The sequence below is a fragment of the Hylobates moloch genome, unplaced genomic scaffold (genome assembly GCF_009828535.3).
Source record: "Hylobates moloch isolate HMO894 unplaced genomic scaffold, HMol_V3 SCAFFOLD_10, whole genome shotgun sequence".
NCBI lineage: Eukaryota > Metazoa > Chordata > Mammalia > Primates > Hylobatidae > Hylobates > Hylobates moloch.
This window is the reverse complement of record NW_026652285.1, coordinates 79,421,013-79,435,069: the sequence shown is the minus strand read 5'-3', so window position 1 is coordinate 79,435,069 and position 14,057 is coordinate 79,421,013. Positions and strand designations below refer to the sequence as shown.

Genomic DNA, 14,057 nt, shown 5'->3' with positions numbered 1-14,057 from the left:
CATGAAGTTCCTGTTAAACACGGATTTTGAGATAGAATTTCCTAGAATCCAGTTCCTACCTGTCAGTTGCTGTTGGGCTAGTAGCCACTGGTGTCTCTGCTGGCTTTTCTGCAGGTTTCTCTTGTTTAGTTGCACTAGCAGGTGCAGGTTCAGAAGATGCTGTCGCTGACGCTGGAGTGATAGATGCAGGTGTGGAAGTGGGAGCCAAGGCAGGGACAGGGGTTGGAGCCTGAGCCACAGTTGTTGCGGTGGAGGAAGTAACTGCTGTAGTGCTGGCGGGAGCTGACTGCTGAGTTGTAGCTGGTGCTGGTGTGGACAATGCTTTGGGCTAAACACATTAAAAGACAAAATAATTACGATAAAATACTACATACTGCCTGATCTCTAATTAGACTGTACCGTTACAGAATGCCACAAACATAGCACTAATAACAACCTATAACTTGAAAATAATTTTGTAAAATGACACAATAAATGATCAATATTAACGATCTGACTCATGGTTACTCTTTCAAAGCTCATGAGAGCATATGTTAATCTTAACTATCAACCACAATTAATTTTACCCAACAATTTCTGTCTTCATATCAAGTTAATATAAAATAAAGTAAAAAACTTGAAATATAGAGTATATATACACACACACACACACACACACACACACCCCGTATTATTTTCCCAAAAAAACTTTATGTACCTGAGTTGTAACTTTAAAGTACCTAATACCACTTAAAAGCACTAACAAAATAATTTTCTTTAATTTTAAAGACAGGGTCTTGCTACCTTGCCCAGGCTGGTCTTGAACTCCTGGCCTGAAGCAACCCTCCTACCACGGCCTCCCAAAGCGCTAGGATTACAGGCATAAACTACTACACCCAGCCCAAAATAATGTTCTTGAAATGGCAGTATAAATGTTTATTTACAAACATGTCAAATATTCTGTTGTACTGTATTTTAGAAGAGGGAGGAAAATCCCAAAATTGACTACAAATCAACAGACCCAAGTACAAAAAGGTTCACAATACTTTGAGACATACATGTAGTTAAGCAGAAAAATAAAGGCCAAATTAAGTTACCTCCACACACTCAGCACTTTCTGAACTGGAAATAGAGCCATAAAGCTTCCCACAGGGCAAAAAACAAATTAGTTGACCCTTGAACAACAAGGGTTTGAACTGCACTGGGTCCACTTATATGATAATTTTTTTCAATATAAGTTACACTGAGTGTGCCTGCCTCTCCTTCTACCTCCTCCATCTCTGCCACCTTGAGACCACAATACCAACCCTTTCTCTTTCTCAGCCTATTCAGTGTGAAAAGATGAAGACCTTCATGATGATCCACTTACACTTAATGAACACTAAAAATATTCTCTCTTGTGATTCTCTTTTTTTGTTTCGTTGAGAGGGTCTCACTCTTATCGCCCAGACTGGAGTGCAGTGGTATGATCACAGCTCACTGCAGCCTCAACCTCCCAAGGCTCCTGCCTCAGCCACTGCCCCCACCCCCACCACCAGGTAGCTGGGACTACGGGCTCACACTACCACTCCCCGCTAAATTTTTGTATTTTTTTTTTTTTTTTGTAGAGACAAGGTTTCGCCATGTTACCCAGACAGGTCTCCAACACCTGAGTTCAAGCGATCCGCCCACCTTGGCCTCCCAAGGCGCTGGGATCACAGGCATCAGCCACCATACCTGGCCATGATTTTCTTAATAGTTTCTCTAGCTTACTTTAATACAGTATATCATACATGTAACATATAAAACATGTATTAATCCACTGTTTATGTTATCAGTAACGCTTCTGGTCAAGAGTAGGCTATTAGTAGGTAAGTTTTGGGCAAGTCAAAAGGTATATGCAGATTTCTGACTGTAGGGGAAGAGGCTGGCACTGCTAAGCTCAGTGGTGTTCAAGGGTCAACTGTACGTATGTAAAAATCATACTACATGATTTTTAGTCTTCTCCTAAGGCCTGTCAATGCTCGCTACCTGTTTAGTTCATAACTTTCCCAAGGACAAAAGGTAGCTGTTTTAGTGGAAGACAAGGCTTAAATTCAACATAATTTGCCACAAGCATAAACAAACACTAAAACCAATGAGCTGCCTTGTGTCTTTTTGATTTGAATAAAGAAGACACTAGGAAAAAGGTTAGTGAAATGTGATAGGTTTTTAAAAAATACTAGTAGCATTATTCCCTTCTTTTCCTATTTAGCTTCACTTTCTTAACAGCCAATATAATATTCTGCAGATTATTAATGTTCTAAAACTAAAATGAGCTGAAATCCTGAGGTCATTCTGGATCTTCAGTTATTCTGGATAAACTGGAGCTTCACAAAGGTGAAAATTCAGTCTTAAGCACCAAAACTTTATTACAACCAATCTAGATAAAAATGTATTTTTAAATGTGGTATACTCATTTAATATTTTCCTTAATTATTTGTTATCAAAATAATATTGCAACATAACTTGCCTTCAAGGTTCCTGCTGCCAAGAACAGCTATTTATACTTTATTCTAAACAGTACCAAGCCCTTCTCTGCTTTTTAGTTTTTATTCTTGCTTTTGATCTTAATAGCTTTTTCCTTTCCCTTCTTTGTATTAATAAGGTCATTTCTCAGTGCTTCCATAATGCCTTACTGTAGCAGCATTCCCTCCCTTCTTATAGTTGTCCTCTATTACTAACTTCAAAATAAAACAATCATAAGTATCACTAGAATCCTATGTAATATTAGGAACAAAAGACTTTAAGGAAAAACAAAAGAACTGTATGTAATATAACGATAGGCTTCAAGTATCTATTCCTCAAACACATGCACCTATTGAGACTTTTTCTGCTTAATTCTTGCGTTCTAAATAGTCACGATTACTGTAATATTAAAAGAAACTAAGACCAGTAACAAAGCATATTTAAATGTGTGGCTATCACATTTCCCATTATGTACTATGTACGCTAAAACTAGATAGGAAAATAGGATAGTATTCAGTCTTAAAAGTTCAGCAAATTCTGGCACATGGCTATACATAGATGAACCTTGATGACATTATGCTAAGTGAAATAAGCCAGTCACAAAAAGACAAATACCATAGGATTCCACTTACATGATGGTGATAGCTGCAAAACAAGGTTAACTACAATGTTATTGAACTGTACACTTAAAATGATTAAACTGGAAGTTTGTTATTGTATTTTACCACAGTTGAATAAAAAAACCTAGATGATACAAGGTTTCCTCATGATTCTGCTTCTCTGTTTTTAAGCTTAACATATAATGAGTTAAGTTCTTAAGTACAGCAAAATCAATATGGTTCTTAATGAATTAAAAAATGTTCAAGTTCAACACATGTAAACTATTTAGCTGCTTGTTTCCCAGTACAAAAGTATGTGATAATTAAAATTTATTTCTTCAACTCTATTTTCTATTACTATTAACTATTTTGTGACTTTGAGAAAAAAACCTACATTTAATCCACTTTTGGCCTTTGATGAAGTGGTTTCAATTAGTGATTTAAACTCATTTTCAGTGCTACAAGTTAACACTGTTCTTTCTCAGATATGACAATCCAATCCTAAAAATGAATGTCATGAGTACCACTTCTCCATTTGTCTCTTAATTCTACACTGCATTATATATCTTTAAATAAACAAGTATATAGTCTCTTAAAAAAAAAATCCCTGTTCATTCTCTGCTTTAAAAAAAATTTACTTTTATAAATTGTTCCAAATACATTCCAGCCTACTAAATCACAAAACAGTATCTGTTTAAAACTTCCAGGCTAGGCGCGGTGGCTCACGCCTGTAATCCCAGCACTTTGGGAGGCCGAGGCGGGCGGATCACAAGGTCAGGAGATCAAGACCATCTTGGCTAACATGGTGAAATCCTGTCTCTACGAAAAATACAAAAAAATTAGCCAGGCGTGGTGGCAGGCGCCTATAGTCCCAGCTACTAGGGAGGCTGAGGCAGGAGAATGGCATGAACCCGGGAGGCAGAGCTTGTAGTGGGCCGAAATAGTGTCACTGTGCTCCAGGCCTGGGCAACAGAGCGAGACTCCATCTCAAAACAAAAACAAAAACTTCCTCACAAAAATCATTTCATCATTTCTTTAGTTACCTTTTCCCTTTTTTTAGTTTCTAAAAATATATTCTTTCACTAAGAACTATCACTATAATAATAAGCTTTCATGCCTTTTGAGGAATCCGTTAGGACTAGTACATAATTTAGCAAGTCTATTTAAGGCACGCTTACAAAAACTACAGAATAAACATTTATTCCACTTATAAAGACATTTTAAAAGAATTATATAATAAATGATTTCACTACTGTAGCAAAAATAATTTTAACATGATATTTTGTATTTCAATTGTTTTAATTTACATAAAATGTTATTAAAACTGTATTACAGTTTAATGTGTAATTAATGTAAAACATTAATAACTTTATGTTTCACTTAAATTCTTAACCTTTCATAGTATAGTAGTTAAGTGTACACCACTATGGATGTGTATAAACTGTGTCCATTGTGTGGACTTGGGATAATCATTTTTAAAAAGACTTACATGCATAAAGATATACAAAATGAGGTTGAAACTTACTTTGGTCACCATAACCACCACAAAGTTTTTCTCATCAATTTTATATTCTTTGAGAGCAGTATCATCATTGAGGATTTTGCCTAATACATTAAGAGAAAAAAAAATCATTTAAGGCATAATCTTTCTCTTACACTTAAGTTAAAAGAACTTTCTACTCGAAATATGAGTATTTCAGAAATATTAAAATATGAATCACCAACATAAATTCTATCAGTTAGTACTTTTCCCAAAGAAAAACCAATCAATCAAGATAAAAATAAAACAACTCCTAAGTGGCAGGGCATGGTGGCTCACGCCTGTAATCCCAACACTTTGGTAGGCTGAGGAGGAAATATACCTTGAGGCCAAGAGTTTGAAACCAGCATGGCCAACATAGCAAGACCCTGTTTATAAAAATAAAAAAAAATTCAAAATTAGCCAGGCATTGTGGCACATGCCTATGGTCCTAGCTACTTGGGAGGCTGAGGCAGGAGGATCACCTGAGCTCAGGAGTTCAAGGATACAGCGAGCTATAATCACACCACTGCACTCCAGCCTGGGTGACAGAGCAAGACCCTCTCTCAAACAAATAAAACTAAAACGCATCGCCATTTGACTAAAAGATGTCAAACTTATACAGTGTATACAGAATGACAATCAATTTTTACAAATGTATTGATTATATAAAAGACTTATTGGGCAAGTAAATATGAAAGAGGCCCTGAAAAGGAGATCATAAAGATAAAGAAAATTCAACACTCTGATTGCACAGGGGTCCTCTGGAAAATAACCTATATTCTTTTATGATATGAAGAAGGGGAGAGACACAAATTTCCTGCTCCCCAAAATACTGATATCTGATAAATCAGAAATGTTCTAACACTATCAAAGCAAGATACTAAAAGCACTTCAGAAAACGACATGACACACAAGAAAGGGCAAGATGCTATAGAACTCAGAAACGCACGAAGTACACAAGACTGTGGTCGTGCTGAAGGCCACTATTAGGCAGGCAGGACTCTCTGGTGTTTCCTGCTCCATGAATTTAGTTTTCCATCTTTAAAAAGCTATTGAATCAAAAGCTGCTAACATTAAGTCACAAAGGAATATGGATAGGAATGAGAAAACAGGCCAAAACAAGAAACTGGAAATTTGAATTTTATGTCTGCTTCTTTAGGCTTCTGAATTCTGACCTATAAAAATAATGGGACTGAATCACCAGGTTAGCATTTCCTCCAGGCTGTCTCACTTTAGGAAACACTATTCAGAAAAAAAGAAGAATCCATGGGCGATCGAACACCCACCTTACTAACATCTACAATGAAAGCATTTTCTCTACTGAATTTGGATATCAAGTGTATTTTTAATATACATTTTCCTGGTTATTAGTGAGGCTAGTCAAATGTATAATTCCTACTCTTATCCTTTGTTGCTTTACTGGTCATCCTTTCCTTATTGATTTCTAAGAATTCTTTACATATTCTGAATATTAATTTTTTTTCTTCCTGTAGGTGTCTGTGTGATGGGTTTTTTCTGTACTCTTCAGTCAGTTTTGGTTAAAATAATTTTACAGGAATGTTTCCAAACATACTAATAATAACACAATCAGTATAAATGGTTTCAATTCAATTTTAAAAAAAGCTCAGTTTGATTAAAAACACAAAGTCCAGTTACATGATGCTTACAAAAGATAAAACAAAACTAATACCATTTGATGAAAAATACATAGGGCAAATGTGAATAAAGAGAAGATTGAATATTAATATTAGATTCAAATGACTGCTCTTTCACTGCTTTTATTTGTACAATCATTTTTCTGACAATTTGAATATACTACAATATGTAAGATAACATCTCTAAAACTAAAAGAATATCAAGACATGGCATGTTAATTTTAATATTTAATTCATACCTGCATAAATTAATTTTTGACCTGCTACCGGAAAGGCATCTTTCCCCTTTTCAGATTCAATCTTCTCTTTCAGTGCTTTCACCTATAGGAAAAATAAAGATTTGTTTTGGAAAAAGTCTAAATAAAAAATGACAATCCAGAATCTGAATAAATAATGGAAGACAAAAATTATATACATAATTATTAATGCCTCCAAAACCTCAAATATTATGTTTTTCCAATTTATATCAAAAAAGATTCAACATTAACTCATTATTAGTTATGATAGGCATAAACTTTAACACCATCTGATACACACAGATTTTTAAAAATTTACTAGTTGACCTGATAATTTAAAATAAAGTTTTCAACATCAAAGTTTTGGTTTATATAGTGTTTATGGGTTTATTTCCCACGGAGCAAGAAAGTAAAGCTCAATCACCTAAAAAGTCTAAGAAATAAAATAGTCTCATCAACAATAAGAATACTTCAATGTTAAAGGTTCAATTGTGAATGTTAAAAGGCAGATGATTCATTTTTAAGTGTTATGTTTCATTACAATCACCAGGGGGGCTTTACGAACACCAATTAAAACATAATCTCTGAGAGTGGGACCTTGACATCAGTATTTTCAAAAAGCTTTACAGGTGGTCCCAAAGTTCAGCCCAGGCTGAAAACCACCAGACAATTTCAGTGCTCTTAAACAAGCAGCTTAGCTTCTCTCAGCATCAGTTTCATCTATAAGAGGAGCTGGAATCCATGACCTTTATAGTCTCTTCATTTCCTAAAATCGTGTGACAATTAGGCTCATTATACAGTATTCAGAAAAATGAGTCTAATGGACCTCTTAACTTGTTAAGTAGGGAGGTACAGGAGTAAAAAAGGCAGAGATGGCTTTCCCATTTGCCTTTACAGAACTACTTTCATTACTTTAAAGGCACAAGAACCAAGGAGAAAAATACTTCTTGAAAATTATCTAAGTTGACAGTTCTCTCGGTTTTAGACAGAAAGGGATACAAATATAGGTTTCTTTTGTACAATTAAAAAGTGATAGTGTGTACTTCAAAGATAAAAAAAGCTTATTTAGCTTCAGATGTTAACATACAATTTCACACAATCCTCAAAACTCTGGGACAAAAGGAAACGTCACCCACTCAATCTTATAGATGAGGAGACGGAAAAAAAGAGGTTACCATCCCTTATGACTCCAAGCAGAGTATTTTGCAAATACCATATAAACCTTCCTTGCTGCAATGATCTTCCTGAAATGGATCAGTAGCATCATTGCTATTCTGATGTTCCCCAAAGTAGAAATCCATCACAAAAATCTCAATCCACTATTTTCCACTGTTCCCCATTTCAAAGGTAAAACACAAGTAAAATTTTTTTAAAGGCAAACATCAGATTTGCAAAAAAAGTGAAACAGTGTCAGTCTTTTCAGTGCTTTGTTGTTACTGTTATTTTGGCATACAGTTATTTTTGCAAAAAAAATTATAATACAATAAATTTATATTTATTTTTAAATGAACATTAATAAAATTTGTTTTAATTTCTAATGTGGCAAACATTAACAAATGTAAGTAAATTGGGTCGGGCGCAGTGGCTCACACCTGTAATCCCAGCACTTTGGGAGGCTGAGGTGGGAGGATCACCTGAGGCCAGAGGATCACCTGAGGCCAGGAGTTCGAGATCAGCCTGGCTAACACAGTAAAATCCTGTCTCTACTAAAAATGAAAAAAAAAAAAAAAAAAAAAAATTAGCCAAGCGTGGTGGTAGATGCCTGTAATCTCAGCTACTTGGGAGGACGAGGTACAAGAATCATTTGAACCCTGGAAGTGGAGGTTGCAGTGGGCCAAGATCACGCCACTGCACTACAGCCTGGGTGACAGAGTGAGAATCTGCCTTAAAAAATAAATAAAATAAAACGTAAGCATATCGACAAAAGTTATTCTGGAGCCCTCAATAACTTATTTAAATGTAAACAAGTCTTGAAATCAAGTCATTTGAGGACTGCTATCCTACATGCTAAGAGACTTGCCAAGTCAACCAACTGATGGCAGAGCATGGGTGGAGCACTCAGTGGTGTATGGTAAATTTCTTCTCAAACTTTGTTTATAGAGGGATAAAAGGATACAATATTTCCAAGTGTGATTATTTAGGAAAACTACAAATAAATTACAGACCAAGTGTATCTCTATGCACGAACCCAGTTTTCAGGGCAATACATAGTGGCTTGGCATGGAGTGGGTGCTCCATTATCCTGTGCTGGATGAATAAATGAACAGAGCATAGACATATGTGAAGGAAAAAAAGACACATATGAAGCAACAAGTAAAAGAAAATAAACATGCAGGAATATCTCATTCTTGACAGGTTACAATGAAGTATAAGACAGACTTAAATATTTCATATCTCAAAACGCTTAAATAACGGGACGTCTAGCTTTATATCAAAAATGAGGGAGGAGAGGACAAAAGGAAAAAAAAAGCCCCATAAAATAAGAAAAGCTGGACCAAAGAAAAAAAAAAAAGGCCCTTTAGTAATTTACTACTAAATAACTTTTGCTTCAAAGAAATCAAAATTGATTAAAAAATATTAAGGTTGGGCACAGTGGCTCAAGCCTGTAATCCCATATTTTGGGAGGCCAAGGCAGACGATCACCTAAGGCTGGATTCGAGACCAGCCTGGCCAACACAGTGAAACCCCATCTCTACTAAAAATACAAAAATCAGCCGGGTATGGTGGCTGGCACTGGTAATCCCAGCTACTTGGGAGGCTGAGGCAGGAGAACTGCTTGAATCCCAGGAGGCAGAGGTTGCAGTGAGCCAAGATCATACCATTGCATTCTAGCCTGGACGACAAGAGCAAGATTCTGTCTCAAAAACAAAACAAAACAAAACACAGAATATTAAGAACATAACAATGGGAGCTCCATACAAGATACCTATATGATTTGGCTAAAGAAGTAATTGTAGACTAAACACTAAAAATGTTTATTCAACAAAGAAGAAAAATTAACAGGCTAACCATGCAACTCAAACAGAAAAAAAGGACAAATAAAAATTAAAAAAATAAAAGAAATTAAGAGGCTGGGCACAGTGGCTCATGCCTGTAATCCCAGCACTTTGGGAGGCCAAGGCAGGCAGATCACAAGGTTAAGAGATCAAGGTCACCCTGGCCAACATGGTGAAACCCCGTCTCTACTAAAATACAAAAATTAGCCGGGCATGGTGGCGCACACTTGTAGTCCCAGCTACTCGGGAGGCTGAGGCAGGGGAATCAATCGAACCAGGGAGCCGGAGGTTGCAGTGAGCCGAAATTGTGCCACTGCACTCCAGCCTGGCGACAGAGCAAGACTCCATCTCAAAAAAAAAAACAAAAAAAAAGGGCAATTAAAAAAGAGAAAAGGCAGCAGGGTGCAATGGCTCACGCCTGTAATCCCAACACTCCGGAAGGCCAATGTGGGCAGATCATTTGAGGCCAGGAGCTCGAGACCAGCCTGGCCAACATGGCAAAACTCATGTCTATTAAAAATACAAAAATTAACTGGGCATGGTGGCACATGCCTGTAATCCCAGCTACTCAGGCGGCTGGGGCTGCAGTGAGTGGAGATCACGCCACTCCACTCCACTCCAGCCTGGGTGACAGAATGAGACTGTCTCAAGAAAAAGAAAAAAAAAAAGAGAGAGAGAGAGAGACAAGGCACAAAACTGTTTTTGCACTAATAAAAAAATTGGACAAATGATAGGGCAGGCAATTCACAATTACACAGTCACAGCACAGAAAAGCTCAACCTCATTAGTAACCAAACACAAATTTTGATGCCTCATGTTATTAATCCAACAGACTATCACACTGGAAAGATTGTTTTGAATAATTCTTGGCATTGAAAGTGAAGAAATACATTCTCAGAATAAGAATTAAAGTATCAAATGATCAAAATTTTTGAGGGCAACATGCCAAGATGCTTCAACATTTTTAAGGTGGTGGGGGTAGGCGTGGGGATTTGACCCAACAGTATCACTTCAAAGAAAATAACTGAACCAGACTTTGGAGCCAGGTTCACTGACCTGTCTAAAATTCTGGCATTGTTCCTTACCTTGAACAAAACAATGATCTTTACTTACAATCCAATCTATACTTACAGAACACAGGCTGAATTCTGTCATCTAAAAACCACTCCATGTTTAAAATTATAAGTGACCAATCTCCTGTTCCTACCAGCTCTTAGTAACTGTTCACTATACTTGCTCTTGAATCTCCTTAAGACTTGGTTCCTAGAGTCTCTACTTTCATTTCACTTTTCACTATCATTGCTCCTATCACCTTCTAATATCAAAAACTTCCTTGTCTTTCTGCTGCTCCTGACACACAAAATTCTGTATTTGGACCAACATCATTTATTTCTGTCAGTATTCAACCTCTAAAATTTACTCCAGCCACTCTGTGGTGTCTCATTGTCCTAACCTTGCTTAGCTAACCAATTTCAACTTTCACCTAAGAGACTGCCTATCTACATTTATACCGTTTTCTAAATGCTAGTGGAGAAATGGATACACTAAATTTTCTGTTCCCCCTGGTTAGCCCTCTTCTCCATCCTCCAAAAGAAAATCTCAAATCTGCATTCTACTCTAAATCTGATTCACAGCATCCTCTCGTACTCTCTGCAGGCGACCACTTTCTACCTTATTAAAAACAGAAGACAGAGAAAATTGTTTTCAACTTTGTCTAACTTTGTTGCATCCAGACTCACCTACATCTCCTTCTCAACTGTTAAATGAAAAAAGTATCCCTTTCTTTCAAACCTAATTCTTCCCACCTGTCCTCTGGTTCTCCTCCAAGTATTTTTCAGTATCTTACTAAATTCATTATATTTCCTATCTCTCCCAGCTTTTTCAGCCTCTCTCTCACTCAGTTCACTTTCATTCACACTTAGACCTAATTCTTTATCATTTTAAAAACAAACACTTAACAATCACGTCTCTTACTAGACTCTCTCCCCCCACAATCTAATTCTTCAAAAACTTAAATACACACCACTGTCTTCACTTATTCATAATCTCAAACCAACTCCCCAAAAGAGAGCAATACTGTGCTGATAAACAAAAACACGAAATTTATTCTCATTCTGCTGCTTATTTTCTCTGGCAGTCCCCCCCAATTCACCGCTGGCCATTCCATTAACACTGCTCTTTCCCAACATCACTGAATTCTGCAACACCATAATGATAAGACACTTCTTAATCCTCTCCTATCTCCCTCTTGTCACGTGTGACAGTACTGACCTGTCCCTCCTTTACATACTGCCATCCCTTGGCTTCCAGGACGCCATACTTTTGGTTTTCCTATCTCTCCATTCACTGCTTCACGAAATCCTCCTCCCTGGCCAGAGCCCTTTAAGTGCTACTTAGACTTCCAGGATAATCCATCGTGTCTACTCCTAGTTTTAATAACCATGCAGATGTCATCTGTATTTCTAGCCCAGCTCTCTCTCCCTGACCTTCATTTATCCACACTTAACTCTCTACTGAACACCTTCACAGGATGTCCTAGAGGCATTTAAACTATAATGTATCTATGGAAGAACTGTGTCTAAATTATTTTGTTTAAATCATCCCTAACCCAACCTAATTGAGCATACTTTAAAACAGATTAGCAAGAAAGACTGCCTTCTTTCTGGATGCTTCAAAGGAAGAGGTATGAACTCAGCACAAGGTTTCTCTTGGAAAGGATATGGCTCACAATAGATGCAATTATGACTCCTTTAACTGCGCTGAGCCCCACGCCAATGCTCCCATTCCAGTAAGCCATCTCAACAGAGTGAATATAAACCTGAGCACCACAGTCCCAGTACATAATCAGGGCTAGAACTTTCATTGTGCTGCATTTCCCGCTATATAAATAATGGTGGTTTATCATCAATTCCACTAGAGACAAAGACAGGGTTAACATTCAAGAAATCAAACTTTTTTTCTAGCTACTTAATTTTCTCTTACAAAATCGTGCATTTAAAAATAAAAACGTACTCAATATAATATTAAACATGATGGGCATGGTTTTTCTTTTTTCCTCCAAAGGAAGACAATCATAATAGTGTATTTAAAAGTGCCACCACAAAGCCACAAAGCTTAACTTACCATCTAATTATTCCCTAATGTGAGCACTACCGTGCATCTCTGTGGCACTGGCACTATTCTAGTTCAGGCCAACAACCATTAAAAGCAGTCATTTCCTCTGTTATCCCAACAGTTCGAGGTCAGCCTGGTCAACACAGTGAGCCACCATCTCAAAAAAAATTTTTTTTAATTAGACAGGTGCTGTGGTGCCCGCTTGTAGTCCCAGTTACCTCAGGAGGCTGAGGTGAAAGGACTGACTGAGCCCAGGAGTTCAAGGTTGGAGTGAGCTATAATATTGTCAGTGTACTCCAGCCTGAGCAAGAGAGCAAGACTCTGTCTCTTAAAAAAACTAGTCATTTTCATTCGACAAATTTAGGTCATGCATGAGACATCAAAATAATATCTTGTAAATCATATTCCTATGATAGTATAATGAGCTGTCGTGTCAATCTTCTTACACAGCACTTTGCATAAGATTTCTAGGCTATTGCTTGTTAATTAGGTCAGCAATTGCATATTCCATATAACAGCTTGCTCATTGTTACAGTTATTATTTTTCCTTCTTACTTTTGTAACTATGTTGTCCCTTATTACTGTTGTAACTATATACAGTATAAATGTGTAAAGTTTTAATGGGTAGCCCTGAAATATAACACCTGAATAAAAGCTAATGTAGGCTATGTACTTGCCATATGCCAGGCAGTGTACTAAGAGCCTCACAATAATTAACTCTTTTAATCTGTACTACATCTCTATGAGGTTGCAGTAGCCAACACCCAAGATGGCCCCCAATGACTCCCATCTCTTGGTATTCAAGCTAGTCCACAAGAATAGTAAGATACTGCTGAAGTAAAAGTGTGATTTCTGAGGCTGGTTTATATATAATATAAAAGCCATTATTTATATTTTGCTCTCTAGGATCACTAACACTGGGAGAAGCCAGCCACAATGTCACAAGGACACTCAGGCATCCTGGGGAGAGGCCCATATGGGGAGGATCTGAGGCCCCAGTCAATAACCATCACCAAGTTGTTAGCCATGTGAGGAAGTCACTTTCAGTGGGAACCCTCCAGCCAGTCAAGCCTTTAATGCATAGAATGAAGTCCTTAAATTCAACTTCCTGAGACTCTGAATAAGAACCACAGAGCTAAAATATCACTGAATTTCTGACTCACAGAAACTATGAAATAGTTAAGTGTTTACTGTTTTAATTAAGTTTTGGGGTACTTTGTTATGCAGTAATAGGTTAACTAGTACACAGGTAGATACTATTATCCTCTTTTTCTGATGGGGACACTAAGGCAGATGAAATAAAAAGGTTAAACATATAGGCTCTAGAGCCAGAGTCCCTAAATTTGAATCCTGGCTACTCATATGGGAGATGATATTTGTAAATAACAAATATTGTTAATGTTTGTAAGCACTGACCAGGTGTTTTTTTTTTTTTTTTTTTTTTTTTTTTTTTGACAGAGTCTCGCTCT

At 37.0% G+C, this 14,057-nt stretch overlaps 1 protein-coding gene across 2 annotated transcripts in view; it reads right to left on the bottom strand.

The window, feature by feature from the left end:
* Positions 1 to 14,057, bottom strand: part of RAD23B (RAD23 homolog B, nucleotide excision repair protein) — a 48,969-nt gene that overhangs the window by 25,349 nt on the left and 9,563 nt on the right. For both annotated transcript variants that reach the window (XM_058445213.1, XM_032164805.2), the window contains 3 exons: positions 6,482 to 6,563; positions 4,591 to 4,670; positions 60 to 328 (listed from right to left, as the gene is read on the bottom strand). In XM_058445213.1, coding sequence (XP_058301196.1) covers positions 60 to 328; positions 4,591 to 4,670; positions 6,482 to 6,563 — 431 coding nt within the window. The remainder of the gene's footprint in view (positions 1 to 59; positions 329 to 4,590; positions 4,671 to 6,481; positions 6,564 to 14,057) is intronic.